The sequence below is a fragment of the Spea bombifrons genome, chromosome 8 (assembly GCF_027358695.1).
Source record: "Spea bombifrons isolate aSpeBom1 chromosome 8, aSpeBom1.2.pri, whole genome shotgun sequence".
Classification (NCBI taxonomy): Eukaryota; Metazoa; Chordata; class Amphibia; order Anura; family Pelobatidae; genus Spea; species Spea bombifrons.
The window spans coordinates 30,471,449-30,492,323 of record NC_071094.1 but is presented as its reverse complement, the minus strand read 5'-3'; the positions used below and the strand labels follow the sequence as shown (position 1 = coordinate 30,492,323).

The 20,875-nt window shown below is 37.6% G+C and overlaps 1 protein-coding gene across 1 annotated transcript; it reads left to right on the top strand.

Moving 5' to 3' along the window:
• Positions 1-381: 381 nt before the first annotated feature.
• GPR50 (G protein-coupled receptor 50) lies at positions 382-20,070 on the top strand. The gene is made up of 2 exons (XM_053473562.1): positions 382-574; positions 19,132-20,070. The coding sequence occupies exons 1-2, from the start codon at positions 382-384 to the stop codon at positions 19,995-19,997; spliced, it is 1,059 nt and encodes a 352-aa protein (XP_053329537.1). The 3' UTR covers positions 19,998-20,070.
• The last annotated feature ends 805 nt before the right edge of the window (positions 20,071-20,875 follow it).

The following is a 20,875-nucleotide window of genomic DNA, read 5'->3' as shown; positions in this document are numbered from 1 at the left end:
AGACTTACAGCCTGAAGAAAGACACTGCAAAGCCTTCACTGCATCTTACAACCTCCTTCTGCTTCCACAAAGCTGGTGTCTCTGCTATTCATCTCTGGACTACTGATCATGTGCTCTGTCCCTTCTGGCATGGCATGGGTTAAGAAGCTGCCAAAAAGTCAAAGAAGGGGGTTTGGTTTAACACCTTCCCATCTCTGCCTATTTCTACTCTGATGAAGGTGCTGCAACCACAGGGGTTGCATCAAGTGGCTCGTGTGGGGGCAACTGCAAGTGGTCCACCAGACCTGCCCCACCCCCTGTAATGCGGAGCAAGGCACCCACTCAAGATATTCAGTGTTGTCCTGTGGGCACACTCCTGTCCTGATTTCCCCTTTGGCAGAGATGATGGAGGTGAACAGGACCTGCATGGATTGCTTGCCACCTGGTGCTGATGGCATAGGGGGAGATGAAGGTGCTTCTCCTGGACTGACTACTGCTCTTGCTGTTGTCCTGATCTTCACCATCGTTGTGGACATTCTAGGCAACGTACTGGTCATTCTGTCAGTTCTGAGGAACAAGAAGCTCCAGAACGCTGGTGGGTATAAAAGCCATGTGCATGCTGGAAGTCTAGGTCACTGCACGTGTGTGTGTGTGTATGTGTGTGTCTGTGTGTGTAATTCTGAGCTTCACCTGACAGCACCTTCATTAACAAGAACCCTACCACCCTCTTCTCATCTATCCTGCTAGACTTGCAGCCCATTCATATTAAGAGTTTAATCTCAACATAAATTTAAATAACAATCTGGTCTTCCTGATCCACTAATTCAGTATTCTCACCATTCTCTAAAACACTTGAGGAAGCCTAGATACTCAAAACATATCGCAATAATATACAAAATGTACAGAAATTAAAATAAATACATAATGGTATCTTTGTGACAAAGGGATTATATGTACAGATATTTTTTTCTTTTGTTTCTATAAAAGCAAAATATATTTTTTTCTTATTGTTTTCTAAAACATTTCTGAATATATGGGTCTTTTCTGAAAATTCCAGGATGAAAACATTCTCATTTTTTTGGCTAATCAGAGACAATGAAAAGACAATGACATTAAACTATTGACTGCATACAAAATGTATTTTTGTGCTTTTGGTACAGAATATTATGCTTTTTAGGAACATCTGTATATTAATATGATTTTATAATATAATATTGAACTCAACATTGCATGGGGCATATACAGAGTAATGGTCACTTTTACAGCTACCAATAACCACACTTGAATTCTAAACTTGTGATTTAGATGAAAAGCAAACCAGCTCCCTTTGAGTTTTTGGTTCAGATGTTACTTAAAAATAAGGCTATACGATTTTAACTCTTTGCTTGCTAAAGATAAATGGGTAGACTAGATTGGCCAAAAAGTTCTTACCTTCCATTAAATTCTATGTTTCTATTCTATGTTTCTGTGTACTTTCTAGATCTCAACTGGATTAACATCATAATTAAGTAAGATCCCTTAGCATTGAAAGCATGCTGATTTATACTTTTAAGATGATATTTTTTACGTGACATAACAATGATCTTGTATGTATTACGAACACTTCCAAATATTTTTGGTTTCCTTAATTACTATATGAGCTTAATATCGGGTTATAATTTTATGCATTATACTAAAAGCATGCACTCTGTTTTACATTGTTCCTTAGTCAGTGTTTGTTCAGCTTTCTCGTTGGTTTTCAATGTTGGGAATGGGGACTATGACCATTTATTACATTCCTACTCGTAACAGATTATTCAAAGCTCTCTAGATACTTTAAAGGAGAAATTTCTTACAGGGCAGAAACAATTTAATGTTATCCTGTGGTACACATTTTCTATGTTAATGGTTAATTTACTCACTTGATGCTAATATATAATATATGCTAATATAAAGCTGAGGAAGGTTAGGGAGGAGATGCACTAAATGCACTAACCTGGAGAGCTTGAATTCTATTGAACGTTATTGAACATGGCCATTTACATGTTATTCTAAATAATACCTGCGCAGGTAATTATGTAGAACATAAGATAGAAGAGTGTGAAAAATAGAAATGTTTCTGTCCCTAAAACAAAAGTTCAATAACTGAGTTCATTCCGTGACCATACTGCTTCTAGTGGGAAGCAGAAGATAGATCTTTTTTTGCCCCAAAACTGGGATAGCAGTTCTGTGTTAGCCCTACCTTCAACATTTATAATAAATTTATACTTTTTAAAGCTATTGCTAGTCTGCTGCTTCTGTACACATTATTGTTACCTTTAAAGCTGTAGGACGCTTTTTCTGAGCTACTACTGAAGATGGAATATATATGCACTAATTGCAAGCACTGCTTTTGTCTGAGATATAAGCATCTATTTATTTAAAGTTATTATTTTTGTGCTTCGACAGCCATCAGAGCAATAGTATAATTACCGGTACTTACTCTGTAGGGTTAATTTATGGAGCTTTAGTATATATAAATAGCTGGGAACTTCCCAGGTCAGGCTACATAGAGCTTCGCAATGGGGCAGAGGTAGCCATGTATGTGGGCAGGGCTAACTGCGTGACGAGCATGGCTAGCCATGTGATGAGCCTGTTCTAGCCCCAAATAGCCTTGCATTATTTGGGAGTTGGAAGTGGGCTAAACTGTTCCCTCTAGGCCAGAATTTGCCACCGGACAAAAGGCGCTTAAAACACATTATAACTGTGAAGTTAAGATCGTGAATTTTGATATGCCGTGTGATCAATCTTCAGTTCTAAACCTAAAAGTTATAGACTGTTGGATTGTGGAACCTAGAGACCTTTCATCACCATTGTTTACCATGTAATATACAAAAATGAAACATGTATGATCTCATAAATAAGTAATAGTTTTTCTGACATTTGAATTTGGATCTGAATCAGAAATGTACTGTGTGTAGAAATCAATGAAGCGTCAATAAAGTTTGTAGTTGGCAGACTCAATCCAGAATGCCAACCACGTACATGCAGCTGTGTTTAGTATGGCGGCTTACGGGCTGCTGAGCTCTGTAACTGTAAGTCTTCAGTGACATTTGTTCTTGTCAACCGTTTTCTTTGCGCTGCCGATAGAACAGTAATCTTGAGGGATCCATACAAGGATATTAGTGCCTGTGACAAGGTTTGTGAAGGTCCATAAAACCCATCATTAAATTGTCCCCAATGTACCCCAGTAAATGTCCACCATGAGCAATGTTGGTGCCTACTTCTGTCGATCTACATAACTGGATGTTGAATGCTGATTTCTACTCCTTGCTTTGATAAGCATTATGGGGCATTGGCCAGTACCAGTACTGTGTCTTTCTGTACTGACATTTAGCTGGTAACAAGAGTTGGATAAAGCTAGAGACAAAACAAAGGAAGTGCCAGAGAGTTTTGATACTAAAGGGAAGCAACTGCAGAACTAAATAGACCCATTGGGATTTATGCTTCAGTGCCACTGTGTCACTGAGAGGTGAAGTGTACAAGTGCTGGGAAACAATTTTCAAATAAGTGAAAAAATATTAGATTAGTTTGATGTGTTTGACATTTGTGGTGTGGTTTATTTATAGCTCATTCTTTTATAGTAGTTGACTATACATAACATGTAAATGTTTTGTGTTGCATACATTGTTGTAGATTGTTGACATTTCTGACATTTGCTTAGATAATAATCACTGGAAAGGAAGCGTTCTATACAATAATGCCGCTCAGTGTCCTTAACGTGGTCATCTTGTGTTCTTAAAAGGCTAAGTTCAGTGATTAATATTATTTAAAGCGTTTGTTCTACTTTCTTTGTTGCTGAAAAAGTAGAAGCAGCATGTGGCCTTGGATGAAAAACTTAACTAGATCTTAAACTGGGAATCTAAATTCTTAAAATTCAGTTTAAACTACTGTGTTCATAGAACTGCATAATTAATTGGATTCAGTATAGATCTATAAGGAGGTGTGATGTGATTTTCATTAAAAAGGTTTTCTTATGTAAATTAACCCCTTAATGACAAAGCCCGTACATGTACGGGCTCAAAATGCATTGTTTTCAATGGCTTTAGGGACCGCCCATTGTCCTTAAGGGGTTAATTGATCTTGGACACTTCAGCCATTATATGTACTTTACTGCATATGATAGCAGCGTTGTCCCTTTCCATTTTTTGTGATGTCCCATTACTGTGCCCAAGGCTATTTTCCATGCAGGTGATGTGTTCGGGCAAACATGTCTCCATGCATGTACTATAATTCCCTCCAGTCAGCTCTAGCGCTAGCTTGGGGGATCTCTGCGGTCGGCTCTGTGTGCCTCTATGAGGAAAGTGCTCCTGTTGATTAGTTGGAGATCTAATAGTGAGAACATGGAAGAGGATGGCAGCTGCCACTGCAAGGCTGCAGTTTCTACCTCAGGTAAATGTGTTTTCTGTTTCTGAAGAATGGATATTTAAATACTGTCAGGGATACTAAATTGTCACCTTAGTGTTTGGAAATGGAAATGGGAAAAATGGAAAATGAGTTGTGTTTCTAAAGCCTTCCAGAGAGCATTGTGAGTACTGAACTGTATCACCACATTGTATCGGGTTTGCGATTTTACTTTATGAAATCATACATAGATGCTCCTGATAATAATTGCGCTGTGTCCCTCCGCAGCCCAAGGCTAAGTGTGCGGCAGTAGATAGTCTTATGATAAAGATTTGTTTTTTGATAATTATAAGTAAGAGAGAGAGGAACTTGTTATGTATAACAGACAGTGTTTTGTATACTGAGTTAGATAATCTGATTGCTCATCACATTCCATCAAACGTTGTAAATAAACAAAAGCAACAAGAACTGAGATGGTATTGGGACTCATTGGAATTATTTAGTCTGCGTTTTACATAAATAAATGTCATTTTTATTTTTACAAAGCGTCTGTTATTAAGAAACATGATTATTTCTACTTTGTTTTTCAGGCCCGAGGGCCAGCCTGCTTCCTACAGACTATGATCCCTGGCCTTGGAAGGGGCTCTGCTTTGGGGGGGCACGGGCACAAGGGGTCCATTCCCCTGGTACAGAGTGTTCCCCAATTACGTTTCCCCGATTACTAGAGGTTCTAAAGACACAGATTTGGGGTACCTGCATTTTCGGAGGGGGGTTTATGGAATACCCCAATAACAGATGCCGTGCTATCAAATTCGATAGATGCTTTTCAAATATGCTTAGATGATTTTTTGGCAAAGAGGGGCTAAAATTGGTGATAAAAATACAATTAGTTATTGCTTGTTTTTTTTTTTAAGTGAGAAATCAGATTGCAATTGTGAAGTCTTATAGACAGGATTAAAAAATGAAGAAGCCAGCACCCACGTTCTAATTTTTATACATTACAATGCTGTTTATAGACAAAACAAGCTATTTGATACAGGCAAGACTTCTCAGGGAGCAAGGTTCCCAATGCAGTTGGCTTAATTTAAGCACTTTTGGCCTTTCTATGTAAATGAAAAGTTTGACATTTGAATCTCTACTTCCCCTTAGAGTACAAATACACACATATCATGTATGGCAAAAATAATTAGATTCATCAAATAAAAAGAATTATGAACAGACCATATGGAGCTCAAAATGTTTACATTACTCCCCAATGGATAAACTATAAATTAATTATTCTATGTGGAAACAAAATATTAGAGGACAGTAGGCTATTTACACAAGTGGCATTTCTATACAATATTTTTTTGCAACGTTTAACAATTTAAAATCAATGAATGTGCTCAAATTATAGATGAAATCAGACATTTACAAATATATTTTACTCGTTCTTTTTACACATAGAACAAGAGATTCTAATTTCCCAGCTTTCTGATGCATGATGGTGAGGTCACGTAAATCTGATGTGTGTGTGTGTGATTGTGCATCCCCAAAGTGCCGCTCTGAGACTGCGGTGAAACATTGCCATTCCAATTAGTTTAAGGGAAATCACTAACGCCAAAGTGATTTGAAGTCCGAATGAATATCTGAATCTGCTCACTGGTGACTTAATGATTTAATAACATTTAATACAAAGAAGCCTGGGGGATTCCCATGAGGGAAGGACACTTCTCTGGGCTTCTCTTTATTCCGGTGGATTCGAGATTTTGGTCACTTGTATTTGAAACCTTTGGCCGTGTAAGAACGCTGCGATAAAACCTCTTTAAAATTGCTTTTCCCGGTTACACACACGTTCAAAGAAAACAATTAAAGATGGTCCCACGCTTGGAGAATTTAATATAACCAGCCATTATCTGTTGGGAGTTTACATCATCCCAGCAATAGGGTGCTGAACCTTCTGTAACTCGACGAAAAAACCTCTATAGTCAGACATTTTCTTACCACTTACCAACTTTTATAAAAACTGTTCTTTTGTGCAAACGGGGAAGTTCACTGCAGACTTTAAAAACTCTGACTCGTCTTCTCTAATTAGCTATATGTGAACGTTTTCATCCCAGCCTTGCAAACCACAGACTCCGGATGGAAATACCTAAAACACTGCTGAAAACTTAAATAGCGCAGAATGTGACAAAACTATGAAACGGGGTTAAAAATAAGTTAACCACTCTCCTTTTTTCTTGCAAATGAAAAGGTCCAATCTTTCAGTATGCGGTTTCAGGAGCAAAATCGGTTCTACTAGAGGTCATGTTTGAAGGCTTAGTGAACATGAATATTGCCACTTGTTTTTTTTTAATGAAGTAGAAGTAAAATGATACATACCATTAACCCTATTCTGCCTTTTTTCCTTAATCATTTTATTTTCTGTTCAATAGCATTTAAAGGTGTTTATAAGCCATACAAAAAATATTAAAATAAATAAAAGGATAAAACATATGTAACATACAGTATATTTTTGTATCATATCTGCTGTGATTTATGGGATAAGCGAGGGTAAGGTGAATACTATCGATAGGGCGATACACCACCCATGGCCTACCGCAGATTCAAAAACCATTGAGTGTCCAGAAAATATTATACGGATCAAGTTAAGATGAAAGTTTTCAATGAGGCAAGCTTTAGGGAAGCAAACACGTCCACTCCAAAAGTTCTGTTAATCCAGTCGATCAAATCAAAGGCTTAAACGGCACTTTCGTATTGAACCAATACATTTTTTTTTATTAATATAAAAGCTATAACATTTACTATAGGGAATTAAACCTGGGTAACATTCTCAGTTATTCTCATGTACTACTAAAAAGCTAATTTACTTAAAGTACCGCTCTGTGATATAACTCCCAGACAAAAAGGAAATTAACTCTTAGTTTCAGGCACAGTAAATTATTTTGAGGGCATTTGCCAATATAGTCTCACCCTATGTCATAACGTCACTTGTTATGACGTGCAAATTGATTGCAAGGAACAGCTTTACTTGGTTCTTTTAAATATGGAGTTAATAACAACATCAGGGAATGGAACTAGATCAACCAAAGCTTTTAAGGCAATTATCATATCAGATTCTTCAGGACTGTTTTAATGTTTAATGCAAAGCAATCTATGTTTTACCTAGGAATAATAATTCATGTAGAGTAAACATCATATATACACAAACAATGAAAAGATCTCTTTTTGTTAAAAGTCCCTAGCTGGCACTGAAACACAAAATTTTACAAAATTCCTGGGGTGCTACTTTTTTTATTGTATCTGTTGGCTGAAAGATATATCTGGGTACTTTACAATTTATTTGGAAATTGTGTGAAATGAATTTATCTCTCTCTTCCTCTCTCTCTCTTCCTCCCCCTTTTCCTCTCTCTTCCTCCCTCTCCATTTCTCTCTCTCTCTCTCCTTCCTCTCTCTCTCCCTCTCTCGTGGTACCTTCAATTTTATTTGGAAATTGTGTGAAAGGTTGATGAATTGATCTCCCTCTCTCTCTCTCTCTTCCTCTCTCTCTCTCTCTCTCTCTCTCTCTCTCTCTCTCTCGTATACTTTGTTATTAGAAATGGACTTTAGGTATGTCAGACTGGAAGCAGCCATTCTGGATTCTCGTTAAATCTGTACGGAATATAAAGAAAACTCTAAAGAGTATCTATTTCACATAATACACAACACAGCTTAAAAGAAAATATCCAAAAAGCTGATTCCAATTATATGTAAAAACAGGTCTTAAGTGAATTAGGTTGTTATATTTGGCCACAGGCAACTTTGGATCTCGGGTATAATGATTGTCCAGTTGAAAGCCATGGAGACAAAATAGCTTTAATACAAAAAACAGATATGTGTTTTCGTGGATTCTACCTAAAAAGGTCTTTTTTTAGTAATGAAATGATCATAATGGGCCTGTGATTGCCAAGTTTTGTATCTGAAGCTAATATAGAAATCTACTAAATGTGGACTTTATCCAAATATGTAATATGACCCAGAGTTGTAATACAGATAAACATGTTTGCCCGCCAGAACTCTAAGGATGTTGCATAAAGAGATAAATTGGGGTTTATTCACTAATTCGCGTGTTCAGGCGGGATGAAACATTTGATGTCACTATGATCATTATGAATTCTGAAAGGTCGACCCAGGTGAGTGACTCGTCTGGCTGAGGCACTATATTATAAGTCACACAAGATGTTAAATACAATCTAGTTAAAACCGGTGAGAAGCCAGCATAGCTATTGGGATTCAAGTAGAGTGTGAGTTTGCAGGAAAGTTGAACATTCCTTCTCATTACTCTTTGATGGGCCAAATCATCAGGGCTTCTTCTGTAATAAGGGCTGAGCTGGCCATGCATAATGCACGGGGGTTTATACTTCAGAAGGCCAAGGGAAGTCTCTGAGTAAAATCCTCAAGACTCACCTAAGACATCAAATTTAATAAACACACCGCAATGATTCACCATCATAGTTCATGGTAGCATTCCCAGTTTTTAAAGGGTGTCATACAGGACAACCGCAGGGACCACTGGGGCTTCTAGTTAACAAAACTGGGTAAAAAAGACTGATAGAGGCACACTTTCCCTAGCATAAAGAGCGTTACATAAAACCATATTAGCTAAAATAATTTTTAAATTAGAGGATAGCAGTGAATTTGCAACATTAGGTGTTAACCTAAAAATTCCTTAATGCTCTTTCATTTTTATGATCAGCAACAGAAACGGTTTCATAAAACACCAACTAATTAATTTATCTATTTTATTTTAAATCTCATTTTTCATAGCACTGCTATCCCCATCGGAGAAGTCAGATCATATGACATCTTGGCTTTGATCCTGCTAGGGTATTATTGGCCTCCTTGTGCATGCTGCCATATTTACATTACCAGAAACTTCCAGAGCAGACAGCACTGAGTAACCGATAAACTGTTTCCCAGGGCTAAAAGTAACTCAGTCCATTCCATAATAATGTCTGTTTTTAATTATTTTCAATAAAATATTTTTAATTTGTTTGGAAAGGGGTGAAAGGAAGACAAGAAGGTCTCAACAGAGTTTTTTGTGTGAGGCCTAAATAGAGGCCCGTTACTGACCTTCATCAACTCGTAAGCTCTTCTTTTATGAAATAGGACCGCTATTTTGATTTTTTTTTTACATTCTACTAATCACTTATTTGGCAAATACGAAATTAGGGACTATTTATGTCTACAAAGTATAATAATTATGAATATGTATAGACAGAGCAAAGACGAATGACTGCGTGTGTGAAAGACTGATTGAAAGCTTATCAAGTAATTACACCGCCAGAAACGTCACAATGAGAGCAATTTGCTGTTTTCTCTTTACAAATGGCAAATTTGTGAATAAAATATTGAAAGATAATTTGATGCTCTACTGCACTTTTTCTTAGGTGACTAAATCAGCCAGCACAACGTTTTAATTAACCCCTTAAAGAATCAAGCTGAAGATTTTGACCGTAATTTACCTCTCAGTTAGTTTACCTGCCCACATTATACTTTGTGTTTTCAGTTTTTAGACTCTTTTGAAACCTTACCCATAAACCCATAAACACTAAGAGGGAAAACAATTTTTTGTAATAATTTATAATTTTGCTAGGTAATTTATAATTTTGCTTCTATCCATGGGATAAAGTAAACGTGTATATATTAATATGCTGTATATATGAAACAAAGTGAGACCCATACCCATCTAATAACATTGAAAGAATATTGGGGATTACGTCACACTATATGGCCATGTATTTCTTCGCCCGCCACCTGACGGAATCTCCAATATTATGTTTTAGATAGGTGTTCATTATTATTCTAGAAGCAACCCAGGAATCTGAAAAATCTAAAAATATTTTAGCTTAGTGGGTAGAGAAGTGGACTTTACATACATTTTTTGTCCACTGGATGGGCATGGATTGTTTGCATCTTGCACTTTTTAGTGATTTTCTTTTTTTAATTGTTCATTTTTTTGCACCGCTCTTAATCCCCCATCCCACCAAGATAAGGATCAATGGTAAGAGTGAATCAATGCTTTGGGTCTATGCCCAGGGGAAGGGGGATATATTTAGGATATATAATAGGTACAAGATGGGGAATAGGGGGGCAATCATTGCCCATTTGGGTGAGAGATGGACCTGGGGAACCCATCTCTTTTTAATGTGTTTTTAAATGTGTTTTTGTTATTAATTGTAGTGCTCGGGGGGTATTGAAAGCTTCCAGCAAGGACAACTTGCAACATTTAAACTTGCATACACTTGCATACACTTGCATGCTCTCACAAACAACTTGCAGATTAGTGAACCCTTTACCATTGATTTCCAAGTTAATAAACCTCATTAGATCAGATTGGGACATTAAATTATATGTTATAAACATAGACTGTGTTATATGTTTCATAACTTTGTACTTGGAAGACAAAACAGTAAATTAATGTCAGATAAAGGTTGCATTAGCAATACTACAGAAATTCTTAAATGAAAAAAAATAAGAATATAAAAACACAAATTATACTAAAATAACAAAACTGAACATTTCATGAATGTGCCCCATATGTATTAAATAAATGCTCATGTGTGCTGGTTAGTAATAGCTTCTCATTTTTTTCTTTCGAAAATTAAGATGTGCCAATCATCTGAAACAGTCTATAAAAGGATCCAGAATAAGTTTAGCGGAACGGTATGGAAGTACACCTGTTTATTTTAAGGAATACTTGCATCTTTGAAATAAGTGATGCTTTCTTCTTGATTGTGGTCGGTATTGTGGGCAGAACCAGCTTCTTTTATTGGTCAAAATGAAAACCACATTTTGAGCACATCTGATATTATTTATGTAGATATAAATGTTCCTTCCCACCAAAGTATTTATAACGACTAATCTCTGTTAATTCCCAAATTAGGCACTATATTAGATGTTCTTGGATACAGGTCTTTTATATACACAGGGATTATCACTCCTTTCTTGGAGCGGTCGGGGTAGTTTTTTACCTGGGTGGGGGGCTGGTTGTGAGGACAGGCGATGCTACTAGTGTATTTTACTGCAGTTCGTGCACACCGCTTTCTCATTTAACTCCTGAAAGCACAGAGTATACTACAATATGCTTCTTGCACATGCCCAGTAAGACTCCCGTTCGAAGGGAGTAGCAGCAGCCAATCGCCTGGATGCTGGAGGTTGTTATTCTATCGTGGCCCCAAAGAGACACACAAAAAATGAACCACACGTCTATGGGCAATAGCTTGTATTTATTTTTTAAAGTGTTCTGGCTGATATGTATTTAGCAAAGTGTATTTAAAATGCACTCATTCTAGCAATTAATCCGCCGATACATCACAGGCCCTCTGGGCATTTCAGCGAGTATTAATATGGTACCAGTGTTACTGATTTGTTAATTGGAGTCCTTAGGGAAATGAAGAAAGGGGGGAGGTGGGATATGCAAAGATTAGATTCTATGTGCTCATGATTAGATGCTATGTGCTCAGTCAATTTATAGAAGTGAGAAACACTTTTAACTCTTGTAGTGCTAGAGGGATGTCAAAAGTAAGCTTTCCAATGCTAGGGGACCAGTCTGTCAAAAATGTGTAGGAATTCAGCTTTCATGCTTACCCCTTACCCAGTGAAACTTATGGAAAATGTGTGTAAAACCATCGCTATGCTGTGCTTCCGGAGGAAGAATGCTTTTTGATATGGTTGTCTTCTTCGCTGGTTGATTGGGGTTTTCAGGATGCCTACAAGTAAAACACTTTTAGGTTTATCTTCATTTAGTCTGACCTAGTTAGACTGCAAATGTCTCTATTACTTAAAAGGTGAAAGAAGTTTAAAAATTAAGTAAACCATCAGCAGAAGGTGGAGAAGGCTAATAATACATTTTAATAGTAGACTCAAAAAGACAGCGCTAAAATAAATATAACATTATTTTAATAAATACTGACAAAACAGATACACAATCAAATCAATATAATAAAAGTTCAAATGCTATACAATATAATATATATATTAATATATTATATTGTATATCATTTGTGTTTTTATTATATTGATTTGATTGTGTATCTGTTTTGTCTGTATTTATTAAAATACTTTTATATTTTATTTAGCACTTTTCTTTTTGAGTCTGTATTTATCAAGACTAGCTGCTTTGTCTTTTATTGGTTACTATTCTCTTTATAATAGTCCTATTTTGCCTCTATACATATGGCTGGTAAATATAACTGATATTATTTTACTATATATCACCTATTGGTCTTTTATTATCTATCTAGTGTGGGGCTATTATATAAAACTTTTTCCCTTTTTTCTGGTCACATTTAGCGCTGTCTTCTCTCTACATTTTCACATTTTAATAGTGCTTTTAGATTAAATGTAGCTTTAAATGTTTTTACGTAATATATGATATTTAAAACCCACTCTCAGCAGGCTGGTCTCCGATGAGGGCTTTAAATTGGATCGTGGTTCTCATTTTAAAGTTCTTCCCAGGAAGCTACGATCCTTTGCTGTCGAGTAAACTTGGACTATAACTGTCTTCCAGAAATACATTATTGATAAACATCTGATGCTGCTCACTTTGAGAAATTTATATCTGCAGCCATAGCATGCGAAGAAACACGGTAACAAAACGGTGGCTTTTTATTGCTTAAAACGTTAAAATGTGTAATCTTTCTCTGCAAATTGGCTGAAGATTTATATAAAGGGTGTTAGGTCTGTTTATTTCATGGAGATGTCATTTAATAGACAGAGTTGAAGAATGTCATACCCTTGAAGGCAAAGGTGGTGCTACCATATTGTTACATATACCCTTGGTTCAGTTCTTTCTTGTTGTTGTAACACTGGAATTCACCAATGTGGCAGCGAGCAAATGCCAGGAAGATTTTGCAGCGTATGGTAGACAGGTTGAAGAACCAAAAACCTGTATGCTGTAGGCTATTTATCTTGCGTCTCTTATGCAGGATCTTTTGGCTTTGTGATTGCAAGGCACTCAGGAGAAGAACCAATTATTAACCTGCAGATTTGTATTAACCTTTTCTTTAAAATTCTCTATAACTCCCAACACACCTATTATTTACAGAATTTCATACCCATCTAATATGCAAAACAAAAGCCATGAACGGACACTTCATTATTAACACACATTTCTTCAGAACACTTCCTAATAGTGGGTGACTCAAATTCCAAGTTTTATGTTTGCATATGCATTGTTAAAGGGACAGACTAATGCGCAAACAGCCTTAACAAACACATGTTTAAGAACAGGGGCAGTGTTTTAATAACCTGCGCTTACTTACCTTCTTTCAGTGCTGCCAACATAATGCCCCCTCTGTGTTCTGAAACTCTTGCCAGTTATGGCTGCTCAAAGCATGGACACTTGGGTTCTGAAAATGTTGCAGGTGGCTGAAGGTGGCTGGAGGTGAGTACCCAGCAGGTGTCCAGTCTCAGCAGGAATTGTATTTGGCCAAATTCGGGGGGCTGGGGTCTCAGAGTCTCATGCAGAATGCATAAAGAAGAAGGTAACCCTCTGTGCGCTTTCATGCAAAAAATGAAACTGCCAGGTAACTCAGCCTTCATATTCATTAAAGTGTATAGAAGAGTACCTTTAAAATGATACGAAATTTGGAATAGACCTGCACCAGCTAAATAATAGAGAAAAGGAAAAAAGAAAGAGAGAAAACAGAAAACCAAAAAATGTCGTTCCCAATGACCATACAACAGCATTGAAGATAGAAGCAAATTATAGCCATGTTGTGTTACAGAATATAATTTCAGCTATGTTTATATTAACCACTAATATACAATCAACATGTATTTTATGAATATACCTACATGCTAGATTTGAAGGTTTTGCTTGTCTAGGCAGACACTGCTTTTGAATGAGGTTTAATACAATGTGCATTTTGATAATTCAACTACAGCCCTGATTAAAGTAAACTAAAGACAGCAGCTAGAGAATGCCCCATCAGGGCTGTAACTAGAAACCTCCCAACTTCCCCAAGCAACATGTCCCACAGTCCCACCTTTGCCCCCAAACAGTTTTTGAGGACCTCCTTTGCCCCCAAACAGTTTGTGAGGACCTCCTTTGCCCCCAAACAGGTTGTGAGTGCCACCTTTGCCCCAAGCAGCTTATCAGTGGCCCCAAACAGCCTGCCTGTGCCATCTTTGCTCCAGCTTGTCAGTGCCCCCAAACGGCTTATCTGTGCTGTCTTTTCCCCCAAACAGCTTGTGTGTGCTATCATTGGTCTTTTGCCTCCCGAACATACACTATGGCACACACTCCATCTCATACCACTTACACATATATGCTCACACACACTTACGCATACACATCTATGCTGACACACATTTACAGATACACATCCATGTTCACACACACACTTATACATCCACGGTCACATACACGTATAAATAGACATGCATGATCATGCTAAGCCACTGCCCCCCCCATTTAAAGGAGTGTCCCTTTAAGGACACCATGTCTGAGATCATTTTTTACATATATTAAGCTACCGGGATCATATTATCTCCCATAAGATAACATCGTTTTAAGTATCAGTTCGTAGAAAATAAGTAATTACTTGATTAGCAGTGATATCAAACATTATTAGCTTATGCGAGATAAAATCACTTGTGTAATGAAAATGTTGACAGATACCCCCTCCCTTTCAGTGGTAATAAACAAGATAGGAGCTTCCAGACTCATTGGCTGCCAGAGAATCCAGCTGCTCATCTCAGCTGCTAACTCCTAACAAGCAATGTCTAATCCAGTTTACAAACCAGCACAGATCTCTTGACTTTAAGAGGCATCAGAGCCCGAATTCTCATGAGGCTCTCAGACTAAAGCATCTCTACTTAATGCACAGCTATCCTAAAATAGATGTAAACAAACTTAATATAATGTGTGGGTATACATTTTACCTATACCTTCTGCATAGCACCGAAGTGTCCCTGTTTGGGACGGATGTCCCCTACTTGGACCCAAATCCCCCGATGTTCCTCTTTTCTAGGCGGTAAGGATGCTTGATGGGTATGAGTGTTTCAAAGCCCTTAAAGTGTCAACAGTCTGCATTTAAACAACAGAAAATGTGTTGAATTAAGTTGGATAAATAAATGCATAATTGTTTTGTTAAATATCAGCTTTTTCTAAATATCAATTGGTTAGGAGATAAAAATATCAGTAAAGCCCTACCACCTAGTCACACCTCTAACAAAAGTATCCCTCTTTGAACATTTCAGATGATGGGAGATGCGTTCTTACATCAGGTTCAATATTAAAGTCGGAACACAGTCACATCTCATCCTAGCGGTTGGTGGGCAGTTTACTCAAGTCCTTCCGTATAACATAACATGCATAATACAGCCGATATTTTTTCTCAAAGTCTTCCAGTCAGGAGGATCAACGTATAAAAAACATGTCAGCGGAAACATACTTTCTCTTACAAATATGCTCAACTAATAGCTTTTTCACTCTATACAAATAGCATGTAGATGTAAATAACATTTCACACCAACTTAATTATGTAAAGGGACAGATTAATGTCTCGGAGACCCTTATTAAAGAATGATGCATATTACAATACTTTTTAACAAACTTTTTTTCAAAACAAAAAATAAAAGATCTACCAGCCCCAGATGTTGCAGCCCTGTTGCTGCAGCTGCCCTCTTCCTCTGTGAAAAGAGTGGTAGTGCCACAGGGCACAGGGGTCTGAAAAACCTTCCTCGCACAGTCGGTCGAAGCAGCGCTAGGGCTAACCAGAGGCGAGTATATCATTTGCATGGAGATATATTCGACTGAACACATCTCCAGCATCGTAAATTCCCTCCATGCATTTGTTAAGGGAACACTATGGAAATTTAAATGGACAACGCAGTGTTAATGAATAATTCTCTACTCATGGCTCTTTCTACATTGGCGTTTACCGAATATTCCTTTGATTCTGCATCTTAGAGCTAGTTGCCTTTAGTGAATATATCTAGGGGATGTCATTTCCTCTTAGAATAATTCTTCATGTGATGCATTGCAGATCCATCGGTCACTGAAACAGTTAAAGGCTGGCATTATAACATAACAAAGCCCTAGAAAGGTCAATGTTGTGATGTGACTATCACATTACACATCTTGTGAGTGTCATGATTTTGCTGTGAAGTCTGATTTTATCTTGGTGCCAAGACAGAGTCCAGGAAATGAACTCGGGACGCTGAAGGTTATCACAGCCATTAACTCTTTGAGTGCAGCAAGCAATGTTTTGGCCCTCAAAGAGTTAAACACTGGAGCACAGACAGGATCTTTTTTTTGCTTTGTATGCTAAGTCTACAGGCTTGGTTGGGGAAAAAAATCCTGGCTACGTCAGTTCCAGGCTACATGCACATATGATGAATGTACGGTTTGGTTGAGTTCACACATGTTCAGACTTTTTCCTTATCACTTCATTCATTAGGTTCTAGTTGAATATGCCATTTGTACATCTGTTCGCTGGAGCATTAGTCTGCAGCCCGCAATTGTATTTTCTGCAAAAAAACAAAAATGTTTCCAAGTTAAAGGCTAATGAATCTCACAGGTACTTCCCTGTCTATACCTGCGAGATTTCAAAAAGCCTATAGGTAACTTCATCAGACATAAGCCATTTAATTTAAATAGACCTTATCCGGTCATGTCCATTCACCTGAAATGGTGGATCCATTAAACAAATATATATATTTTTTATATCTTGAGCATAGTATTGTATTGTCTGAAAACATTTTAAAACAGAAAACAATAAAATATTTGTTTATATTTGTTTATATATTATTATACCGGTAATTAGAAATGAAAAAGTCATATCGTGTAGCTTGACAATTTATATAAATAAAACATTGTTAGTTTGCACTTCTAAAATATCGCCTCTATCTTTAAGACGAAAACTTTCTTCCAATCTTAAGGGATGCCCACGTGTTGTCTGGAAGGTACGATTTATAAAGTGAAGTAACATATTCCACGAAATATGTATTTTCTCAAGAGGGAATGCCCTCCCCCACTGTTTGTGATCCCCAAGTCCAGGAATGATTCATTTCTGGTAGTCAACCTCTTCCCCTTGGAAGAACTATAGGTTGAATTTTTCCAATCTATTTCTGCATAATTAAAAGCCCCCATAATTATAGTTCTTCCTAGTTGAGAACCCTTTTCTGTTTGCATTAACAGCTGTAATTCTTCAAGATCATAATGTTTGGTGGTTTGTAATAAATACCCACTAATATTTTCTGGGCAGTTCTACCTCCGCTGACTATTCCAACCCACAAGGAATCCACATGTTCACTACTGTCATCATATATATATCTTCCTGCAAATGAGGCTATAATGACGGTTTCCCATCTTTTATAAACAACATGTAGCCCTCCAAATTGGTCGAGTCATGCCACCATGTTTTTGTTATGCCAGTCAAGCCATAGTTTTCGATTATCAGCTCCCATTTCCATATTTTACCAGTTAAACTTATGGCATTTGCAAACATACAATTAATGCCACTGCCATCTTCCATTTGTGGTTTAATTTTGAAGTGGTTTATAAGCTTCTCCCTATTATCTGTACTAAGCAGTTGGTTTGTACATTATTTTTGGTGAAGTCTGGAGGTGCTACTTATTTCTTGTATGCGCACGTCAATGTCAAGCAAGGGTTGAGTATTTTAGTTTTTTGCATATCATTAAATTCAGGTAGTCGCTTTGTATATGAAATTGTTCTGGGAATATTAGGTGTTATTAGGTGTTGATGGATTACTTTAACAGAGGGCTGTTTGTGTGTTATTAACCTTTGTGTTTGAAGTTCCTTTTCTTTTGAAGGTCCTTTCTTTTCTCATGTTCTTTGGAAGCTGCAAGGTCATGTCGGTTTGGGTCAAAATAATTGTATAAAACACTGAGAAATAATCACACAATCTATATTGAGAATTATTCCCAGTAAAATACGGTCTTAGCATGGTGAGAGGTCACAAAATCTTCTGCTCCTTTTTCAGCAGAACATCTTCTATAGTAGTAGTACTAACACCGTGGCCTGTGTAGCACCAATGGGGTAAGTGTGAAAGAGGGCATATGTTTTGAAAAAATGTCTATAAGAAAGAAGGTAGAAACAGGAAAGGAGAGCTGTCATCTACAACTTTAAATGTTTTTTAAGATTGTATTCTTTGGCGAATTAAGTTTTCAGCTACTTTGATCAGTTTGTTGTTCCATTAAATAAAACTACCGTATAGTACTTTAGAGTGTGTGTATGTAAATTTAAGTGAAGTTTACTGTGGCTCTTTGTACGTATGCATGAATGTATCTGTGTATGTTGTAAGAGTGTGTGTGGGTGTGTGCATGCAGGTGTAAGGTGTTATACTGAGTGTATGTATGTATGTATGTATGTATGAGTAAGTGCTTGGTGTTGTGAATGTATGTGTAATGGTTTAGAGTGAGCACATGTGTGTAGAGCTTGCCCGTACCATCATCATGCCCCCCCCACATCCTAATTCATTCACAGCCTCCACCACAATCATTATCTCCCGACCACCAGACATTGATGAGTTGTCCCGCTGACATCAGTGGGCTGTCCCACTGATGTTGGTGGACAATCCCACCGGGAGTAGGGCATGTGTGTCTCCGAGCAATGTCCAGAGAGTTCCGGGGTCTGATAATGACCCTTCCGTGTACAGTTAAATTTAGCATTTGCATTATTATGGGCCCTAAAGATTTTCCTAGATTTGTACGGTGAACATCATCCATCATTTTCACTAAGCAGCACGTAAAGATGTATTCATTGTTGAAATAAATAACTCAAGCTGTTTTTCTTTACAGGTAACATATTCGTGGTGAGCTTGTCCGTTGCCGATCTGGTGGTGGCAGTCTACCCATATCCAGTAATACTCATTGCTATATTCCATAATGGATGGACACTAGGAAATATCCATTGCCAGATCAGTGGCTTTTTAATGGGCCTTAGTGTTATTGGTTCAGTTTTTAACATTACAGCCATAGCCATCAACAGGTACTGCTACATTTGTCACAGCCTCAGATATGACAAGCTTTATAACCAGAGGAGCACGTTCTGCTATCTATGCTTAACATGGATACTGACGGTTCTAGCAATCGTGCCAAACTTTTTTGTTGGGTCTTTACAATATGATCCACGTGTCTTCTCGTGTACTTTTGCCCAGACGGTAAGCTCTTCATACACCATTACAGTTGTTGTTGTACATTTCTTAGTCCCTCTGGCCGTGGTGACATTCTGTTATCTGAGAATATGGGTTCTGGTTATCCAAGTGAAGCAGCGGGTGCGACAAGACTCCAGGCAAAAGCTGACACCAACAGATCTAAGGAACTTTTTGACTATGTTTGTAGTGTTTGTTCTTTTTGCGGTTTGCTGGGGACCCTTAAATTTCATTGGCCTTGCAGTGGCCATTAACCCCTTCCAAGTGGCGCCTAAGATTCCAAAATGGCTGTTTGTGCTAAGCTATTTCATGGCGTATTTTAACAGCTGCCTCAATGCCGTCATTTATGGTCTTATGAATCAGAACTTCCGCAAGGAGTACAAAAGAATATTAATGTCTTTGTGGACTCCAAGACTGCTCTTCATTGACACTTCAAAAGGTGGAACTGAGGGGATTAAAAGCAAGCCATCACCAGCTGGTACTAATAACAATGAAGCCGATTTATATGTGTAAAATGGGATAAGCTGCCATTTTGTATGCATTTTAAAGCATTAATCAAAATTATTTTTATGACATTTTTTCACTATGTGCCTAATTCATGGACTATGTTCTTATTAAACCAACAAATATGAAAACCCGACTGCATTAATATTGATATATTGAATGAAATAATCAAATGAAGAAATATATTGAGAAAATGAAGTCATGAAAGCATTCTTTTTCTAAAACAGTTCCAAATAACAGCACTAGATCCTCAAAGTGTTCTTGTGTACATTTCAATAAATATATAAGTCATTGCCACATACAAAGCACCTCATAATAAGGCATTAAAGGTAGACACCCAGGTCCCTTAAGCTCTGTACCGATACCAATTGCAGTTATTGACCAACTGAACAAGATAAACAAACCCTGTATTTGTAGGTATTAATAAATAACAGATGAAACTCGGCATTGAAGCATAAATAATAAATATATGCATAGAAAACCTAAATTGCAGACATAGATCATAGTTCGCAAGCACAAAAGGCCATCCCTGGCACCAATTGCACACATAGGACGTGTCCCAGCACCTCCTTGGACACATAAGACTTGCCCCTTAAAAGCCTCGCTGTGCCATCTTTGCCCCAAACAGTCTGCCTGTGCCAACTTTGTCCCAAACAGGCTGCCTGTCCCAACTTTGCCCCAAACGGGCTGCCTGTGTCATATTTGTCCCACTCAGTCTCCCTGTGTCATAATTGCCCCAGTCAGCCAGCCTGTGCAATTTTTGCCCCAAACAGCCTGCCTGTGCCAGTTTGAACAATTGTGTGATACGTTATGATGGTATAGTATCACAGTGTCTCTCACATACTGTAAAATTCCTGATTGACCCCAATACATTAACATTGGGATCC